Here is a 22,542-nt window from a genome sequence, read left to right as displayed (position 1 = left end):
GTCGCTTTCCACTATAACTGCAAGGGGTATTCATGCGGTTAACTGAGTTGGCTGCGAATTTGTTTGTGCTCGTGGCCTTTTGTGTTTTTTTTTTGTTTTCAAAACATTTTTGGGCGCGGCTCAAATAAAGTTGGCGGAGTTGCAATTTAGAGAAAATTAAATAAAACTTATAATGAGAAAAATTTGAAATTGAGCTAAGTTGAATATGAAATTAAAGCGAATTTAAGTATTATTGCCTTTGGGTTGATGTTTATGAATACTTTTCGTGGATTAAAAATTAAAAAAAAAAATATACATTTTAAACTTTATTTCAAAATTCGCGTTTTAATATAAGCAATTTTTATGATGAAGCTCTAAAATCATAAATCACAGTTGAGCTCAAATTCAAACTTTAACTAAAAATTTAAAAAATTATATTTTTTTCTAAATATTTGAGAATGTAACTTTTACGGGTTTTGTGAAGTTTTACATGGTTTTGGCTTAAGAGAGGAGCTGGTCATAGCAACACAAAATACAAAACAAAACAGAAATACAAAATACGAGACACAAAATGAAAAAAAAACAACACCACAAAATCCAAAAGATTAAATATGAAATACAAAACAAACCAGGGAATGAAAAATACAAAACGCAGAACGCGAAATGCAAAATTCAAAATACAAATTAGAAACTATAACACACAAAATACCAGCTACAAAATACAAAAGAAAAAATACAAACACACAACCAAACAGAAAATACAAAATAAACAAAAAAAACATTAAATACAAGATTCAAAATACCAAATAAAAATTACAAAATAGAAAAGTGCAAATCACAAAAAACAATGCAAAATACAAAATACAATACACAAAAAAACATTCAAAACACAAGTACAAAACAAGCTTCGAATATGTATTTCATGAGAATGCAGAACAGCGGGGCGTATAAGTAACCTCCGGCAAATATTTTTCTTTGTCAGACGGAGTCTTCCTTTAAAATATTGCACCTTATACCTAATTTGGTATTATTTATGCCTAGACACATTCATATCACGTCGTTGCGCCTCCCAAAACTCATATGACCTTATTCATAAAAAGTAAAAAAAGAGTTAAAGAGCTTTATGAAGAGAATTTTTCACAAAATTTTCGATTTATGAAGCATTCTTTATTATTTATTTGGAAGATATTTAGAAAGTAGGTAAATTATCGACTTTCTCATGGAAATTTAATTTATAATCTTATAACCCGAGTCTACAGATCGTGCACTTTTTCAAAGGTGTACTAATTCAGTATTTGTCTAAAAAAATCTAAATACGTATACTTATCTTCGGAAATCCAATTTTTTATAATTTTAACCTGCCTACTTTATATAATAGTTTAGATGCAAAAAACGCTGTGAAGCACGCGCTGTATTCTCTAGTTCAAGATGTTTCTAAATCAAAGATTTCTCGAATATTTTTGTTTGATACCCATATTATAGTATTTTGCTTATCTTTCGACTTAACTGAATTAAATTTTTCATAGAGGTGGAAACCCGCTTTAAAAATATTTTCACCAGTAAGCTTTTTCAAACTTTCTTAGGGTGATATCCGTATTGTATATATTGCATTTATTTTTCAATTTAATTTAGTAAACTTTTTCTAACAGGTGGCAACCCTTCCCAAAAATTGTGTGGGAGTAAACTTTCCTGAACTCCTTTACTTGTACATATTTAGTACTTGTACATGGCGTATGAGTAACATTTTCCATGTAAAAGTTTGAATTTTTTTAATTCGCAGTGCAAACTTAAAATGAAAATAAGTTTAGGCGTCTCGGCGCTTTTTGTGTAATTTTAGCGTCCCGACAGTGTTATTGCAGTGTCATCAGCAAAAGTGGAAATTGTTGGGCAGTCGTTTGTGGGAATATCCCAGTTGTATAAGACATACAGCCTGAGGCACTGTCTTGTGTTACTTTAGATACAGTTACAAGAAAGACTTAAGCAGTTTTTCGGTGAGAGTAGCATTGATTTTAAGTCGTTTTTTTTACTTTTGAGGAACAATTCTATACATAAAATTATTTCACTCCCTATTTCTCCTAATTCATAGTATTTAAAGTCAATCTTCGATGGAAAAATTTCCGATTTACATCACAAGTGATGTAATTTATCGAAAAATTTGCATATAAATTGCTCTGTAATGTAGCTATGCTCAAAGCTCTTTTCAATGCCCAACGGGGTTTCATACCACAGCAAATTAACTTGGCAAATAAACAAATGAAAACAAGAAACCAAATTGCTTAAAGCGAAAAAAATGGATTTTTAAGAGGCTGTTAGAGTATTATTTTTGCTGCTAGTAAGGGTTTCTATTTCAATCAAAAATAATAACATAGTTAACTCAAATGATTGCGAATAGCTGTAGGCAAAGAAAGAGGTACATATGTATGTATGTATTTGCATGTATATGTGTGTGACGCCGTAAGTGAAGCTTAGTCTGAGAAATGTAAACTGATAAAATCTAAATTGGAGTCACGATGCGTAAATGTAAAAATTTTTACCATATATTATGGCGCTTAGATGGAATTGGCAGATAAATAAAATGCGCAGCATACAAAACTCCTTTTGGGCCGGTTATTAACGAGAAGTGTGTAGTTGCAAAGTGTGAAGATGGAGAGGATGCATATTTTTTTAACTAAATAGCTTTCACATAAATATATTAGGAAAGAACTCAGCTTCATTTTTCATAGGGGTTTTTGAACGTTTGCTCTACTTGCTACGCGCATAAAGAGCGGAAAAGGATGAAACGTAGAAAGAAGAACTTATTGATTATGTAGTTTCAACCAAATTTGTGTGATTCAAAAAACTCATCGTCTTCTAATCCTATCGGTAAAATCAACCAACAATACAAAAGGCATAAATAGCCTGTATATATTATAGATATTAAATAAAAATTAATATGGGGGGTATTTATTAGAACAACAGAAGCCAAATCAAAAATTTTTAGAATTTTTGCTTGCCTGTGTGTCTGATTGTAAGCCATCACTCAAAAACTTCCATGCATTAGTTGAAATTTTCCCAATTTATTGCTAGAGGTCTATCCTAAAATATAGAAAACAAATAAAATTAAATTAGAGAGTTGCCACCTGTTTGAAAAATTTCAGTTTAAGTAAATTGATAAAATACAGTAAATATTACAATATGCCGGTCAAATGAAAGAGATTTAAGAAGACTTACAGTTGAAAACATTTTTGTGGAGGGTTGCCACCTGTTCGAAGATTTAAATTTGATTTAATTGATAAGTTAAATTGAATACTACAATATGGGTATCAAAGTGTACGGCCAAATAGTTTATTGCTGAAATATTGTTTTGCCGGGTTGCCACCCATTTGAAAAATTGTATTCAGTTAAAATGATAAGATAAGGTAAATACTGAATTAACACAACTTTGAAGAAAGTGGACGATATGTAGAATCGAGTTATAAGAGTATAAGTTAAATTTCAGGGATTAAATAACCGCTAAAATATATTATCTAACACCCTTTTCTATAAAGAATAAATTCTGTTTCATAAATTCAAAATTTGTTTGAAAGTCTCACTTCATAAAGCTCTTAAAACCTATTTTATATTTTATGAATGAGGCCATAAGAGTTTTTCGAGTTAGTACAAACACACAAAAACACTTTTAAGGCGCAGTGAATCACGACGGATATTTGCTAGTAAATAAATAAAAATAAAAATGTGTCATTTAGTTGGGTTTAAAAAAACGCCCAGTTGGATTTAGCTTTAGATTCTTGTAAATTTCAGATAATTTCACTAAATAATATTCGCTTTTGAAAATAAGGATTGCCAACAAGTGTATTCTAAGAGGATATCTCTCTAGGTCGCAATCCACCAAATTATTACCCATCTTTAGCGGTTATGCGGAATGATTGCCAGCGCAGAAATATCAGCCACGGTTCTCTTAATGGTGGTATCTGAAATCTCTTTATTTTAATTTCTAACACTAAGCCACACTGTACAGGCGCTATAAAATAAAGTCAAATGTTTGGTGCTAATTTGGGACAGAAATCTAAATTCTACCACAGCACTCAATCTTGACAGTAAATTACACACAGCTCCTTCTCAGATCGATTAGGAGACGATTTGGACTTGGACCTAAATACATAGCTCTACAACCTATACGCGGAAGGCGCAAAACCAAATTAACAAGTAGGAAGTGAGTTATACTCGAAATAATTATCTCTCATTGAAACTTTGTTTTATTTTGTCTCACCGCTACGTTTGCCAAGTAGTCTTCATGGCTGAAAAAGAGGTTGCACTGTGGCTTATTAACTATTTTCTAAACCTGCTGAAAGAAACTGAAAGAAATCTGCTTGCGATATAACGATAACACTTAGGGGCGCTGAAAAGAAACACAAAAACGCCGAAACACGTAAATATATGTACTTAAATTTGTTTCGCAGTTTACGGATCTGTATACCGTTTTTCTATATCAGATAATTTTCTGGATATATTTTCATTTCAAATTTGCCTTGTGAATGAAAAATAATTAAAAATTCAACATGGAAAATATTACTCATACGCCATGTACGGGTATGTATGTTTACTGGCAAATACGATATGGCGTATGAGGAACATTATTTCATGCAAAAAATTATTGCACATTTTCGTTTTACCATTCACGAAATATTTTTTATGCACAGATTTTCTTCGTTAGTAGCTTGATTTTTTTTGCAAAAGAACGGGCAATGAACAAAATTACAACGAATTTATAATTTTTTCCTTGTTAAAATTTGATTTTATTTTTTATTAAAATGAAAATATCATCTGGGATATGGGTAAACAGTATACAGATCCATAATCTACGACCCAATATAAAGTTTACGTTTTTCTGTATTTTTTGTGTAATTTCAATGATGGGTTTCTAAATATTTTGTGTGGCATGTCGGTGATAGCATCGAACGTTTGCTATTTACCCTCCATCTTTGTTGAATCCTCAACAAGGTTACATGAAGTAATAATCAACTTTTGATAGACATGCTTTAAAGAAGTTCAGTAGGCATTGTGGGCGAAACCTACCGGGAATAGATTTCCATACAAATTGTGTAGGATATTTTTCAAACGTCACTCGAACGTGCAAACAGTCAGCGACAAAAGGCGTTTATACTTTCCATACCATTTTTTTTAGTAGGTATATTTCTTGATAAAAATATAGTTCATGCAACAGCAAAAACCACAACAATATTATGTTTTTTTTTGAAACTTCAAACTTTGCTCAGAACCCGATGACAATGCAATATGAAAGATGAATTAATCCGCTAGGTGTCGCAGGAGTCGAGATATTTGTAAATCCCGCATTTATATTCTGATGTGGTTCATATTAAGAACATATATTACTTATATGAAAATAAATAAATCCCCAACAAATTTTGCCGATTTTGCGCAGGAGTCGATATATTTGGAAAACCAGTATTTATAAACCGATTAGGTTCACATTTAGTGACATAATTTTCAAGGGGATGTCGGTCAAAAAAAGATGCAAATAACTTTACAGTCGGCTTCATTTTGACTATGACTACGGGCCAATCACTTAAATCCTATTTTAAGCTAGTTTAAAAAGTTAAATTAAATCAAGTTAGGGAACTTACTATTCTTCTTAAACATAGTCGCTGTATCTATAAATAATTTTATACTTTTTAGTTTTGGTTGTAATAAAAGCGTATTTTTAGTTTTTTTAAACTATAATCTTATTTAAAATCAGCTGATGCCACTCTTCAAATTTACTACATACGTTTCGGAATTAGTTTTGAGATCTGAAGATGTGGTTGATAGGAATAAAATGTATGCTGGATATACTGGGCTGCATAAAAATTTATGTTTTTTTTAATTCTGCTCCTTTTTTGAGCATTTTGGATATTAAAGTTTGTACGAGACGAGACCGAACAGTCGGAAAAATTTATATTTTTCTGCTGGCTGAGTTTTAAAATATACTACCGTCATTATATATATATGTATGTATATTATACATATACGTTTGTAGTCGACTACCCAAACGCACTTTTTACGCTATATTTGCTTGTGTAAAGACACGTGTAAATGCGTTTTTGTGTTTTTTTTATAATACAAACATGAAGCAAATCAGTGTACTCGCTTGCCTGCTGTATACTAATTTACTAATATAACTACACCTACAAACAAAAACACTTTTACATACGCACTTATGTTTGCTTAGTTCACATTTGTGTCACCCATCATCAAGATTAAACACCAGCAGCTACTTTAGTATGCTTGCATATCCCTAACCACTTTACTGGCGCTTTTTCCTTGGATACCTTCGTCACCTCCTCATTACTCCAAGTAACCGATAAATGGCAAAACCCCTTTGACAATCCTTATCACACTTTTAGTGTTGGTAAATAGGCAACATGCTGAGCATTTTGTTTGAATGCTTGCTCCCACAGCAGTTTTTTAGCAATTTAAATTTGTTGTTGTTTGTTATCTAGACACATCTTCATTCATACAAATTTTACATAATAAATAAGTACAACAACTCATACACAAACGCACAAACAAAACAAATGTATGCACCCAGCGCGGGTGAGTGAGAAAAAAGTTGCTTCTATATGTATTTGCCTTTTTAGCGCAATTCCTTTTTTCGCTCTTCTTCTTATTCTTCTTACTATGCACACGCATACGCACAGTCAAACATCTGCTGTAACAAATCATGCATGTAAGAAGTAAAAAATGAAATGCCCGTAAAGAAAAGAAAAGAAAACAGGAAAATAAACCAAGTACAGCGCAACAAACAGCCAACGACAGACAGACAGACAGACAGACAAGCAAAGTGTTGCCACAACACAACCAGCTGTAGCCCCACAATGCCAATACAGGGCAAGAAGGGCTTAAGCGAGCGGTTGCCAAGCTGAATGTGGAAGAAAATGGAAATGGAATTTGTAATATTTTAATTTAAGCAAAATTTTAAAAAAGTTCTCGGCTCGTTGTTCGCACTAATTTGAATGTTGTTCGAAATTGAAGTGGATTATGATGGAATAAAGAAATTCCAGTAAACAGTAAAATTAGTATTTTAGCACAATTAAATGAAAATAGTTTTAGTTTAAAAGAATATTTACCATAAAACTAGAAAGCGAGAAAAAAGAAGCTAAGTAGCGTGTGGATAAAAAGTTCAATGAAATTTCTTGATGCAAAAGTTCAAGCATAAATTTTCAAGCGATAATAAGAAATACGTACATCCAAAAAGGATTGAACTAAAAGCATGTACCTGCAATACAAAAAGCAATAAAATGGAACTTCTACCAAACATCGGCGCTAAAGTTTAATGCTGAAACTGAATATAGTTCCGCCAATCCTAATATTAAAAAAAAAATCCCGTATAAAGCAGGGCCCGAAAATAGTTGTTATTTAAAAGGATTTTTATTTCAAAATCACTGCAATAATTTTTAATTGTTATTTTATGCTTTTTTCGACTAATCGTCATTCAAAAACTTTTATTTATCTACACGAACGTTTTTAATCATAATTTTATGATTTTTATTTTTTCCATTAAAACTGATTTTTATTCTTGGATTTTTATTTTCCGATAATTTTTAATCGTTATTTTATAAGATTAATTTTTTCGATCATATTATAGCTGTTATATCCAAATTTAATTTTTTAGATCATAAAATATTTAAATCGCCTATAAAATTGCAGCCTCTATTAGAACTGTTAAAAATCATCGAAAAAAATAAGAATCCGATTATTTTTTATCGAAAAAATTTATATAACAAAATAACGTTCAGAGATAATTGAAAAAATAAAAATCATAAATTACGATTAATGAAGATCGATAAAATAAAAATTACATAATAACGACTCAAGATGATCGTAGAAATAAAAATCACAGAATAGCTAATAAGTTATGATTTTTATTATAAATCGATAACAACAATGATCCATTGAACGGCCAGCCATATCTGACGGATCATTAGCTATGTATATAAACACATTTTGTGAGAATATACCGGCCTTAGAAAAATAATAATAAGAGATTAGCACTGGGACTTCAAGGATCTATTTTACGCTGTGATTTCCATAACAATTATTTTAGTCCTAAAAATCCCATCATCCCTTCGTCACATAGATCCTGGACTCTGCTCTGGCCATCTCGAAATGCCCTCACGCTTAAGAAGCAGTTGCAATGGCATATCTTTAGAAGAGTCACAAAAGTGGCAGAGATCATTTGACTATCTCCTCAAGTTATGCAGATGATCTTTTTTATGTTATGTTTTTATGTTGTTATGTTGTTACGTAAGTTGGAGAGTCTTGGTTTTCACTCGGTATTTTTGTCCTGGTTGAAATCTTATCTTTCGAACAGATTGCTGTTTGTTGATATTGAAGGTTACAGATCTAACAGCTTTATTGCAACTTCCGGTGTACCACAGGGTAGTGTCCTTGGCCCTCTGTTATTTGTTTTATTTATAAACGATATTGGGAACTGTTTTAAATATTCCGAGTTCCTCCTCTACGCAGATGACCTTAAACTCTTTAAAAAAATTACTTGTGTCTCTGATACACTTTATCTACAACATGATCTGGATAATGTTATTATTTGGAGTCGGGTAAATAAATTATCACTGAACATTAATAAATGCTACCATATGACCTTTTCTAGGTCTTCAAACATCATCAGCTCGACTTATAGTATTTTGAACCATAAACTGACCTCAGTCAATGATTTTATAGATCTGGGTGTTGTGTTTGACTCGGGTTTCACTTTTACAAATCATGTTAATTACGTTATCCCGAAGGCTTATAGCAACTTAGCATTTCTGCGTAGATATGCTAAGGATTTCAGGGATCCTTATACCAGGAAAACTCTTTTCAATGCGCTGGTACGTTCTAAATTAGAGTATGCATCTATAATATGGAATCCAATATATAGCCTTTATGCTAGTAGGCTTGAAAGAGTCCAGCGCAAATTTGTTCGCTTTGCCCTACAGCCGCTTAACTTTTCTGAGCCTTTACCGGCCTATAATTCTCTCTGTAAGCTTATTGATGTAAAATCACTGGAAAGTAGAAGACTTATCCAGTCACTGATGTTTATATATGATCTGGTTAATGGATATATTGATTGCCCTGTTTTACTTAACCAGATTTGTTTCAATGTTCCAAACAGAATTTTGCGTTTTCAACTACCTTTTTATATGCTTCCAGTTAAGGCAAATTACTTTACTCTAGCACCAATATATAGAGCCCTCACAGAGTTTAATAAAATCTCAAAAATTGTAAATATTGAGTTTTCATTGCCGAGATTGATATTTAAATCTAATATTGAAACATTGTATAATTAATATAATTTCTATTATTCTAACCTATTATGTAATCTAGTCTGTAAGATTGTCAAAGTCATAGACTAAAATAAATGAAATGAAATGAAATGAAATGAAATGAAATTCCATGTAAGGGTGCTTATGACAATCCTTAGTTTCTCTCTAGGGCAAAGTTATTCAGAATTAAGTGTCTCTTTGAGTTGTAAATAAGCTCTTGGTTTGACGATATCGCCAGTGTTGTTCTCTCATTCTTACTATCTCTGTCCTGAACCTTTCCGTGAACAAGTTTTAACGAATTTCAAGGGATTTTATTTTATTTTTTTTTTTTGACCTGCTACAAAAAGTTGCTGATAGGTGGTTAAATTTCTTTATCCACTTAAGGACTGCACTTAGCAAAAAGTCATATATATTTATATATGTCTCCCGACACATGATTTCGTAACTATAACCAAATCAAGTGTTGAGTGAAACATATTTAGTTGACGTAACTAAACTCTTTTCTCAGTGTATACATGATTTAACCTCAAAGAATATAAGATCAAGGCAGCATGATTGTCGCTAAAGAGTAAGATTCTCTCATTAGACCATAGATACCTATGCCAATACTTTCTGGCGTTTCAGAGCAATCTGGATAATGGGATAACAAAGACATCATAATAATGCAATAGTAAAATGGTTCAGTACTAAAGAAATAAACAAGATTAAATAAGCCCCAATATAACAGTATAACAGTTTGGCGGTATAACAGTTTGGCAGTATAATAGTTTGGCAGTATAACTGTATTATTGGTCAATAGAAAATATATAAAGAAGCTTCACTGTATAACAGTTTAATAGTATAATAGTTTGACAGTTTAACTGTATAATGTAATAATAATAGTAATGAAATGAAAAAGCTTATTTGTATAACCGTGTAACAGTGTCTACAAAAGTTTGACAGTATAACAGTTTACCAGTACAGCAATATAAGAGCTTGTAAGCATAATAGTATAAAAGTATAAGAGCTCAACAGTATAACAGTATTCCTATTCATATTTCTACTATTCAAAAACTAGCAGAGCTCGTTCGGAATAAAATTGACCAAACCCTTTACCCGCACACCCCCTTCTTTGCGAAAATTTTTTACTATGCACTTGACAATATCACAGCCCTGAGGCTCACTTAGATTGTGTTTTACCGTTACTTTTTCCACACAACCTTTGGCTTTGTATGTAGATAACATACGTTTGGCGCAATATTTACTCTTTGTTTGTTTGTTTGTTTAATATGCACCGCCCTTCAAATTTAACTTGCACAGTTTTGACGAACGACTTGTAAGTCCCGGCTCGTCCGTAGTATGAGTAACTGGCAGCGAGTCGGTGGTAATATTTTGCCAAGCAATTTACAAGCAAACTGCCACATGACTGCCACAATTCCTCAGTTTCTGACACCCTAGCGCGTCGGTTCGCCTGCCTTTTATCGCTTACTTTTCACGCAACACCCAAAACATACTACGACTACACATACAGCCGCAGCAATAAACCACACATCATTTTGCGAAGTCGGTTATGGTGTGCCATGAAAAATGTTAAAAAATGTTTGAACAGTTGTGAAGGGTTCTATCACAGCAATTGGCTGTTGATGGAAGGAGGAAAGAAGTAAAAGAAGCAAAGTAGCAAGACAATGGAATTGAACGCACACAGACCATGGTAAGAAAGGAAGGGCTGACAGAAAGGAGATAGGCATGCGGTTGAATGACTGACTGGTTGGCAGGCATTCGCATACAAGCTGCCAAGCCAGGGAAAGATCGCTTGCTCGCTGCTCTACATTGTCATTATAAAATGTAAACTGATATGAGGAAAATTTCTTCCTTCCGGTAAACGGTCATATAAATTTACATAGACACATAATATTTGAAAGTGAAGCGATGTATGTGTAGGTATATGTGCGTGCGTGTTAGTTACATGACTTTTTCATACCGTAAATTTCACCTACAAATGGCTGCCAAATGCTCAATGTACGTCCAACAAGTTGGTTATGGCAAATGTATGATAATGACGGCTTTTTTGCGGTCAGACCGCAGAGACTGATTGCATTGCAGCGCAAGCGTACACACACACGTGTGCACATAAATGCTGTATACAAATGTGAATATGAGTGATTTTTTTTTTTTTAACAAATGTATGCCTGTATATGTGTACGTGTCGCCGTTATGGAGGCCATAGCGCTTCTGGGTGTTTATGTAATATTTACATAATAAAAAGGAAAGTTAAACATTTTGCGCATAAAAGCAAGAAAAGAATAAATGATTGCGTTGGGACAGCAGAGCCGAGCGCGCACATACATATGCACATACATACATGTAATGAACAAAAAATAGCAGCAACAAGAATTTCAAGCCAGCTTTTGTGGTAGCAGTTTGGTGAGTACGTAGCTTCGAAAGCACCTTAAGGAGCTTGGTGCAACAGTACACAAACAAGCCTTGCCTTTCTTACATATGTATGTATGGCAACAGACCGACAGCCGGACGTACGAACATACAGACTGGCAGGAAGTTATACAGGCCGGAAGGATGCCATCAGTTTAAAATCTGCATTTTACGCACATACTTACTCATAAAAGATTGATATTTTCGCAGCGCTTAAGGGTCGCCCGAACGTTTGGCCAAAAACCATTCAACTTAGCTCTCTCAATCCGCCATACTTTACTCAATTCCTGCACGAAAAAAGGTTCTTTGCACAGCAATTTGTATGCATTCTTCCTTTACTTTAAACATTGCCTTAACGGAATATACGCAAAAAAAAAGAAAAAGGCATGAATTCGAAAGCCGAAGGAACAAAATGCTGAAAATTTATATTACGTATACGCCGTGGCGTATGAATATGAGCAGCGCAAGCGCGGTATGTTTTTTGCATTTATTTAAAGCTCGCTATGGAAGCATGATATTTAAAGCCGGAGCTTGTTCAACGCCGGCAAAGTTTTGTAATGTTTATTAGCGGGTAAATGGCAAAATGTATTTAAGAAAAAATTTAAAATTTGTTTCGACTCTCTGATAATGTTTAAGCCTTCAAGGTTTGGGTATCAAATAGCGGTCATTTGGATAGCTTTATATTGTAAATATTTTTTGATTAAATTTATTTTTTAACATTATGATATATGTATGCACACAAACATAGGTATATGAGCGGAGGCTGAAAAGTTTTGATTTTAAGGTATTAAAGTATCTGAAAGAAATTTATAAAAACTCAGTTTTTCTTTATTATCTCCCTAAAACTGTCCCCTACGTCCCCCTTCCTTTGCTATTTAATGTTATGGATTAAGCTCCTTCAACAGGGATTTCCAGAAGAAGTGTTTACTATGCAAATAATCATTTGTGCGCCGTCTTCAGCTCGAAAACAACATTTACTTAAATTTTATGATAATTGTCAAAATCAGCAAGTAACGAAATAAAGATAAAATGTAATGTGAAAGAAACATATAAAAAAAGGATCAATTCAGGGCGAAATTAATATATTGAGGAGCAGGAGGTGGCATGCAATATTTGTTGAAAAATTGCGTTGAATTTTCCTCAAAATATGAAAACGCATTGAGCGGAAAGGTAAACCTTTCGAAGAAGCCACCCGGGACTAAGCAGCTCTGAGACCCTCATCATCCGTGATCCCAATAATTCAAGTATTCATAAAAAAGTGTGCCTTTTTAAAAAAAATAACAAGATTCTGATCCGATTCGGCTTGCAGCTACGACTTTGGAAACAGAATTTGCTCGAAATTTTCGTTCCTGGAAAATAGTAATTTATTTGGCAAATCCATCTTTTTAGCTCGCTATAAGCACACATTTTTCAAACCATTCGCAGAAGAAAGGATTAAAAATTATTTACAAAAACTAAAATCGAAAAACGCTGATGCCGTTACATGTTCTCCAAAGTCTGAAACAGCCAAAGGAATTATAATGAAGATGTCTTTTGAGAAAGCTTTAGCAAAACCTGACATACCTGGTTTGGCTTGTAAGCGGTGTTTAAATGACATCTTGGCATGAGGCTAGATTCTTCAAGCGAAGATGAAAGTCAGGAGGCTACATCCGACATTTTCAGCCCCATTGCAATTCTCAAAAAGGAATTATTCTTGCACTGCAATAAAAAAAATGTATATAACTGAGAGTCCGCTCAACTGGTGCAGCGTCAATCAAAAATTAATTAAAAATGTATTGTCAAGTTTCACACGCAGATATTTGTCGCTTCGAGCAAGCAGTTATTAAGTGGCGCAGGTTTGATTTAATAATAATGATGGATTGGAGCTTACTCATATGATAGTGTTTGGCCGAGCTTCTCCTCCGACTTGTGGCGTGCGCCTTGATGTTGTCACACAAAGCGAAGGGACCTACAGTTTTACGCCGACTCCGAACGGCGGTTGTATTTTTATGAGAAGCTGTCTTTCATGGCAGAAATACACTCGGAGGTTTGCCATTGCCTGCCGTGGGACGACCGCAGTTAAGAAAAAACCTGTTTCTATATGTTTTGCGATGTTGCTTTGACCAGGGCTTGTACCCAGTTGCTGAAAGAGTGAAAACGCGCACTGCTTACCACTACACCACAGCGGCCGACTTGATTTACGACCCTTTAAAAACACGATGCAGCATGGAAAGGCAATGTTCCAATTTTTAAATTCAAGTACATACTTAATAAAACATATATTATTAAAAATTACTAACTATTTAATTTTTTTATTTACCTAAATCGCCTAATTTACTTAACTTGATTAAGTTTTTCGTAAAAATACTTCACATCCGCATTACATGTTAGCATTTAAACTTCCGCGTCCGCATTCGCATCCGGGGATGTCTAAAATTTCATATTCGCAACATCCCTAACATGTATGTACATGCAAAAAAATTCTCATTCAAGTTCATAAGATACAAATTTGTATTTCGAAAAAAAACCTGGCAACTCTTATCTAAAATATTTTTGGACTAAACATCTCAAAAATATCTTTACTTTGATATCCATATTTTGCGCTGTTTTCGTACGATTTTATGAAATCGAAAATAAGTGGCAACCTTATACTAATATCATAAGGGATATAACTTTGTGTGTAGGCAAAGTATTATTTAAAAGCCTCCTTTTTGTGTCTATGAATAGTAATATGGTATCTTTATTTAATAAACAAAAATTTAAATAAATAAGCGTTTCAAAATAGGTGGCAACTCTGTTCAAAAATATTTCTGTTTGCAGCTCTCAAGAAAAATCACAAGAAATATTTTTCATTATTTCCGTTGGCTGAAAAATGACTTTGATTTTGCTGTGAATTTTCTTGAAGTAAATATTCTAGCACTAGTAAATGCCTGGCTTGCTTTTCAACGCCTTATAAGAACAAAAATAGTATTGCTAAGCAAAAACGGTTTGTAATGTAAAAATTATTAGTTTATGTTGAAGGGACTGCAGAGCAGAACCTTGCTAACTCATAGGCCAAGAATAATAGCGCTGAAATAACATTTGGGTTAAGTACTAATCTCCTTCGATGCTATGAGCTTTTATTTCCTGCTGTGAGATATCTGAAAGTATTGCAAGGTTTACCGAGAGTGCGTAATCTATAATCCTGCTGTTCCACAGGATGAAAGAGTTTTCCCCTTCAAACGGGGTCATTGATGTTCCTACCGTGTTCTCTCTAACTCAGCACCCCCGATGACCCGTTGATGTGCTTAGGATATATGTGAAGCTTAAACAATTTTGCGCTTCTTTGTATGCATACTTAAAGAATGGGACTTTATTAAGTTATCTAAAATGTAAAATTGCAGGGGGACATCTAAATACCGTGACTTCAGCGCAATCTATGTTAATCCAGGTCATACGATAAAGACGGGTTCTCTAAATATCTTGACTCCGACACCATCTGTCGGCACCGTTTTTTGCTAAAGTATATTTTACGAAGCAGAGCAGAATTTCAAATTCATGTGACGTATGATTCCGAAGTTATGGGTGATTAAAAATATCACTCCTATTGGATGTGTCACGCCCCTTTTACAAAAGTATATGTACTTTACTATAAGCATCTACCATAGATATGTATGTCAACACACCAAATTTCAAAGTCATGTGACTTACGGTTTCGAAGTTATAGCTGATTAAAAATGTCACGCCTATGTGAGGTGTCACGCCCCTTGTCAGATCTAATTTTTGTATACCCTGGTTACGTCCGAGGTCACTCTCTATATACCAGTTAAAGCCCCATGAAAATCCATTCAGTAGTTCCGGAGATTAGTGAATTCAAACAGACAAACAATCTACGGTTTTATTATAGTAAAGATTTTTTTCTTTAGAACTGCAAACTGATTTAAGAAATTGTGATAGAAGAAAATTTCTCTTCAATTTATATAAATTCTTCGTTTTTCTTGAGAGCTGCAAACATTCCTACAGGGATTTGTTAAAAATTGCCCATTTATTTAATATGCAGCAGACTTATTCACCGTTGTCTGGAGCCATCGAGTGAATCCTAAAGTATGTATGTACATTGTATATCTATAGGTCCTCATCGATACTCGATATTCTTATTCTGGTGCCACCGAACTATTCACAAGTGTAACTAGTATCTCTTACCGATACTCAAATTGTTGTCTAGAGCCACTGAGGGAACCAAAAGTGCTTGTCTGGAGCCACCGATTAATCAATCAATGAATTAACTTGCTTTCACTAATACCTTCACCATCACACCACTTCACCAGTAATCTTACCCTGATTGCAAATAAGCGGGCGATCTAGCAGATGTTTCACTTGTCGGCCGACATCAACTACCTACGAGAATACCCGATTTTCCACCGATATCGGCACAGCGCTGCTCGCTATCGCGACGGTGGCCGTTACCACCATTGCAGCTGCTGCTTTCGGCTCTTCTATCGCTCTTTAGTTTCTCATTCGGCATACCAATCCGCAACTAGCAAAACCTTGCATCGGTATGTTTGACGTTAATTCGTTTCTTTATGAACGAACAAATTCTTGTTTTTGTTGTAATTGATGACTCGAATCTTGACAGAAGGATTTGTGAAAGAGTCTTTTGCCAGAAGCTTTCTTTTAAAATTAAATTTAGGCTTCTAGATCGCTGTACTTTTTACCAGGCTAAAGGCTCGATTAAGTCTTTTTTGGTGTAATGAGGCTAATACTGCTCTAAAAAAGTTCTTTTGAGGGCTATAGTGGACTATTAAGGTCATATATTAGAGACAAGTTTGTAGCAGGGTCGTATATTCCGAAATTTGTTAATGCTAAGTATTAACTCTAGACATATACATAAATCGTTTGGTAAATGCTCTAATTTATATTATTTCTTCTTTCATTTCAGTTACCAACATACTTCGAATGAAGCCTTGGAGTTATCTTCAATCAAACCAACACACTCGACATTATTCAATAGCACGGCTCAAAAGCCGAGAACTTATGTTCAAAAAAGCTGGTATAAAATTATAAAAGCATAACAATAAAGTCAGCTAACAAACCAATTAATTCAAACCAAAATCAAATAAGCGACAAAAATAAAAATGTATCCGAAAAACCTGCAAAACAAGCCAAAAGGCACACCAGCTTGCTCACGATTCCGGTGTCATACAAGCAATAGATGCATGCATACCTTAACCCTATTCCTCAGTTGTCTGTGTGCTCTTGCCGCGCTAGTGACGCCCGCTTATGCACTGGCCAACTGTCCGAGTAGTTGTCAGTGTGATGACGATACGCTGGTGGTGCGTTGCGGCGAAGGTACACTCGATGTGCTACCCATCACACTAAATCCCTTCATACAGCGTCTGGTGATACAAAGCAACAAAATCAAAACGATCGATTCATCGCTGCAGTTCTATGCAGAGTTGCTGTTTCTCGATCTTTCCTACAACGATTTGGTCACATTGCCACAACGTACATTCCAATTTCAACGTAAACTCCAAGAGCTACATCTAAATCACAACAAGATCGGACAAATCAGCAATATGACCTTTGTGGGCTTAACCGTATTGACGGTGCTTAACTTGCGTGGCAATCTGCTGGCAGAGCTCGAACAGGGCACTTTTGCGAAAATGTCAAAAATAGAGGAACTAAATTTGGGACAGAACCGCATCAATCGCATCGATCCGCACGCCTTCGATGGTTTGGTGAATCTGCGTACACTCTACTTGGATGATAATACATTGACTACAGTGCCAGCGCCCAGCATTTTCAAAGCAATGCCAAACTTAGCTGAACTCTATTTGGGTACAAACTCGTTTACGTCCATACAAGCCAATGCTTTTATCGATCTAAAGGGCTTGACACGTTTGGATTTGCGTGGTGCTGGGCTGCACAATATCTCTGCTGAGGCCTTGAAGGGGCCGGACGGTTTGCGATACCTAGATCTGGCTGATAATCGCTTACAGGTGGTGCCTACCAATGCGCTAAGCCACTTAGAGCGGCTGGAAGAGCTACTACTCGGGCAGAACGATTTTGAGGTGATTGGTAGCGGCGCCTTTGCCGGCCTCAAGCAGTTACGCAAGCTTGAAATCACAGGTGCTCAGCGGCTGCGAAGCGTACAAAATGGCGCCTTTAACGCCAACACCAACCTCGAACACTTGAATCTCTCATCGAATAAAATGTTGCAGGAAGTGCAGGAAAATGCATTGGGTGGGCTGCCACACTTGCGTCACGTCATACTCAAGGAAAACGATCTGCGCACCCTAGCTGAGGGCCTGGTACCTTGGTCCGATCTGCAAACACTCGACCTCTCCGACAACCCCATTGTCTGCGACTGTCAAGTGCTCTGGCTACGCAATCTGCTCGTGTCGAAGAACTCGTCTAATGATAAGTTGGTCGGGGTAATGTGCGCCTACCCGGAGCCCATGCGTAAGGAACCGCTCTCACAGCTCTCGCCCGCCATGCTCGGCTGCTCGCACAGCGATTCGAAGCAGCAGGCGCTCATTGTTGTGGTTGTCGTCGTCACCACGGCCACCATAACCGGGCTATCGCTGCTAATTTACGGCTGCCGGCGGCGCATACGCGAAACGCTCAAAGGCGGCTGGGGCAATTCAGCGTTGGGTCGCAAGGAACGCGAATATCAAAAAACCTGCTCCGACGAGGAGTACATGACACGGCAGCAGCATTCCTGCAGCCTGAGTATACAGCCAACGATCCCATACACCAGCAGCAGCGGTTATAATATGCACCAGACGCAGCCGTATATGGGCTCACGGCCCATACCCGTCACCGAACTATAGCTAGAAGCACCACCCCCACCTCCACATCGAGGTTGGGGTACCTCGACGGCGTCGGTGAATACAAGCAACGGTCCAACAACGACCGCCACCAACACCCTACAACAATTGCAAGTACCGAACGGTGTGCACGCCAATGGTGCGCTACCCGGCGAACTACAATCGCCCTTCGTGCAGCTCAGCCAAATACACATGATGACCAACAACAACACCACCAGCCTCAGCAACAGCAATTCAAACAACAAGCTACCAAATGGTAAGCCACCACCACCGCCACCACACGCGCATGCGCTCTCCTCGTTGCCACGCTTTGGCAGCACCACAAGCAGCACACGTCGTGAACCGTCAGCCAGCGTCAGCGCCGAAAGCTCACTTTCAAATGAGCCACCCTACAGCCAGCAACTTGCCAATCAGAATGGACAACGCGCCACCACCAACGCCGATCGTTACATACGCCTCACACAGGATCATTTCAATCACAACAATGGCCCCTACGGCAGCATTGGCAGCGGCGGAAAACATGGCAATCATGCCAATACGCTAGGCGCTGAACGTTCGCCACGTGAAAGTGAAAGTAACTACATACACAATAATTCACATTATTCGCTGCCGTTGGATCATGCGCTCACAGCTATTACACCAACGCCACCGCCACCACCACCGCCAGCGTTGCCCATGCGCAATGGACAGCTAATTAATAACAACAGCAACGGCACTGGCGCACAGCGGCAAGCAGCATACAATAACAACAGCTGCAGTAATGGTTATGCTACGATAGGTGGAGGAGGCGGCAGCAATCATTTTGGCGGCGGTGGTGGTGGTGGTGTTGTGGCAATTGGAGTTGGCGGCGGAAATAATAACAACAACAACGGTAGTTTAAGACGCTGTCACTGATATACGCTCAAGGGCGATTGGTGTGGCACAAGCCGCAGCGCCTATTACGAGAAATTCGATTATGCATACGAACATCCGGCTGCGACGGCGAATAGGAACAGCTTCGAGATGTGCACGTTTGTGAGGCCATAAAGGGTGGGGAGGGTGGATAGAAGAGTAGGAGAGGAGAGTTGAGAGAAGAGAAGGAGAGCAAGAGAGTTACTGTGGACTAACGAGCAAGAGACTAACAATAAAGGAAGTTTGAATAGACCCGAAAACTATAAGAAAAAGTATTAGCGAAAGTAGAAAAGCGTAGAGTGCGGAATAATAAATCAAAAACTCGTAACATTTACTCGGCTTTCAGTAGGAGCAATAATAAAATTCTAGAAGACTCAGAAAAATATTTGACTACTGGCTCTCAAGCCGACTACTGGGACTACGTATAGAAAATATCGAAGAAAAAAAAAAGTTGAGGTTTACCTGGATACATATACTAATACACTGTCGTGAAATTGAATGGTCTTTGCAAAAAAAAAAACGGGAAGTATGAGCTAATGGCGTAAATCTCTACTGCGTAGAGAGTAATTTTCCGCTTATTTTGTATGGGTGCATCAGAAACTATCTCCTTTACAATATTTTCAAGTGATATCCGTAAGCAGTTTCGGTCAGACTTTAAAAAAAGCTTTTGGGTGCGAGGCTTTCTATAAGTCCGATAATGATTAAACCCTTGAGCGCTTTGAGGAAAATATTCTGACCACAGTGAGACAGGCCACTTTTGTGAACTGATAAAATAAATAGTTTGTACAGAAACAAGTTGGCATTCAGACGAAGAAAAAAAAACACTTATTGTTCAATATTTTTTACGATTTTCTTATAACTAAGAGTGCATTCACACATAAAGCCGAGCGGCGCCGCGAGCAAAGCAAGGTGGAATATGGCTAAGCTGCTGGTGTTCACACTGAACGAAGCTTTTCTGATGGACTCGGCTGCAAAGATACCATAAAAATGGCCCTCAATGAAAAGCGGAAAAAATATTTGCTAAATTTTATTCAAAATATTGGTTGTAAAATTTGTTTTTCTTGGAATATTTTGATATCATGTTTGCATCAGCGTTAAAAGGCTAAAAAATTAAATAGAAAATTCAAAATCAAAAACTGCTTTACTTTCAGCTCAAAAACGTTTTTGAAAAAGCTTGCTGTATGAGCACTATCATATAGCTACCGCAATTTGACAGCTTCACTCAGCTCGGAACGGCCTCGCTCCGCTCGGCTCCGCTTGCTGTATGAACGTACCCTTAGAAACTGAAACTGGGCATACAGAGTAAAAGATCTCTCTGGTCGCCTCTGATATAAAATCCGTAGAAGTAAATTCAGCAGCTTTCTTCGCCCTAGTTGCTCTGCTGCATTACTTGCTCTAAGTTTTACATTACCGTTTAGTATTTTATAGCGTTTTCTTTTCTAAGAATAAGTTTTGGCCTTTTATATAGGAGCTCTTGCTTTACATTGCCCTGACGCCTAAGAAAATGTTGCGCTTTTTATATGAGAATGAAACAGAAAATATGATACTCCATCACAAGTTCATTTATAGAACTGAATAGAACTGAATTTTTCACTTGCACTGTGGGCATTTAATTAATTTCATAGGAAAGCCCTTATTTCGGATACGAAAAATTATTTTATTTTTACAAGCGTAAATTAAAAATCAACCGTTCAACTCTCACCCTCACCCGGATCAAGAGAACATGACGCCCTGTGCAAGGGCTGAGAAAAGAACATGAAAATTTGACAGCACTTACTCAGGGCAGAATAAGTGCAGCCTTTTTTTGTCGAGAATAGAAAACGCCATTAGTATCTACGTATTTCATGTTACGATCATCTTAATCCTCATAATACAGACATGTTTGAAGTTTTGACTTACTTCTTGCGCTCATATCGAATTTAGAGCTTTGCTGTGCTTCGAAATTTATAGTGGAATTTTATGATAAATATTTTTGTGACACATTTTAACCACGTTTTATATGTAAGTTTTAAGCTTTGCCCCGAAGAGAGAAAAAAGGCACATCTACTGAGTAGTTAGAGGGTTAAAATGTTCCAAAAAAATCCTGTATCTAAAATACAAGCATTACTGTCAAAAAAGTGTATGACTTGAATGCAAATAATACCTTAGAAAACACTTTCCGTTTTACTTGCAAAAATTTATTCTTTAAAATTATTCTTCTTCTTGTATGGCGCTTTAACTGGCTAAGCGATTTTGGCCCAGCTCAGTAAACCATGCCTGTCGTTTTTCTAATTGTCTAATTTCTAGCAGGTAGTCAGCTCCCGTGGCTTTATTTCTTTTTTGATTTTTTTTTTTCAGCCGCAGAGTTGCTCTTCGTACCTCGCCATAGCCGGGTGGCGGTACTTCGTCTCCGTCTTGTTCGACAGGGTGCTCGAGTTCAGCTCATTGGCTAGGTTCAGCGTTGTTACCATTCAAAATGGTGGAAAAATATTTCCTCCATAATTTAATAATAATAATAATAATAATAATAATAATAATGCTCTGAACACCGGAAAATATGTAGGTCGCCGTGATTGTTTTTACAGAAATATTAACTGGTCTCGAGAGTCGCCTGGCTTTTCTTTAGAAGTTTCTTTAAAATTTCTAAATTAATTAAGAAGTGCTCCAAAAAATCTACACTAAATAATGTCAACTAAAGATTGTGGCTCGTTTGTGGGTGAAGGCATTTTCAGTACGCCCCATACCAAAAATTATATTTGCTATTACCCAGAATACCGGCCACTGAGATAATCCATACATTTTTTTGGTAACTTTTTCTTTCGAATTATATGTGAAAAAATATTTCCAGTAGTGAAAACCCTCCTTTGACTATCCGACTTATTATGAGCACCATCAACCGCCCTCATTAAATTTAATTAAATTAAATTCCGTCGTAGCCGATATTCGTCGTTCGCGGTTCCGTGTGCGTTAACCCTTATGGCTTTGCTATCGATTTCCGTAACAAAAAAAGTAGGCAACTGTTTTCGTGATTAGTTTACGTATTAAAAAAAAACGTTAACTTGTAATTTTTCAAAAGCAGCTTTAGATTATTGTAATTTTATGATTAATTTTTATATATATAATTACAAATGTATGTATGTACTTTGTATTAGCTTTAAAGCTTAACAAAAAACGATTCGAAATGTCCGCACATG

At 36.2% G+C, this 22,542-nt stretch overlaps 2 protein-coding genes across 2 annotated transcripts in view; both read left to right on the top strand.

Annotated features, from left to right (window-relative positions):
• Window positions 1–18,506, top strand: part of LOC118738944 (chondroadherin-like protein) — a gene marked incomplete in the record, with an annotated part of 572,834 nt that extends 554,328 nt beyond the window's left edge. The window contains 1 exon segment of the mRNA XM_036469997.1: window positions 16,588–18,506. Within this exon segment, the coding sequence (XP_036325890.1) occupies window positions 16,784–18,481 (1,698 nt within the window).
• Window positions 18,507–18,648: 142 nt separating this feature from the next.
• On the top strand, window positions 18,649–21,442 carry LOC118738945 (uncharacterized protein DDB_G0283357-like). The gene has a single exon (XM_036469998.1). The coding sequence runs from the start codon at window positions 18,671–18,673 to the stop codon at window positions 19,370–19,372; it is 702 nt and encodes a 233-aa protein (XP_036325891.1). The 5' UTR covers window positions 18,649–18,670; the 3' UTR covers window positions 19,373–21,442.
• The last annotated feature ends 1,100 nt before the right edge of the window (window positions 21,443–22,542 follow it).

Source organism: Rhagoletis pomonella, unplaced genomic scaffold, assembly GCF_013731165.1.
Source record: "Rhagoletis pomonella isolate Grant_MI unplaced genomic scaffold, Rhpom_1.0 Rhpom_scaffold_00005, whole genome shotgun sequence".
NCBI classification, from domain to species: domain Eukaryota; kingdom Metazoa; phylum Arthropoda; class Insecta; order Diptera; family Tephritidae; genus Rhagoletis; species Rhagoletis pomonella.
Note: the sequence above shows the minus strand (reverse complement) of the source record. Positions and strands in the feature narration are given on the sequence as shown.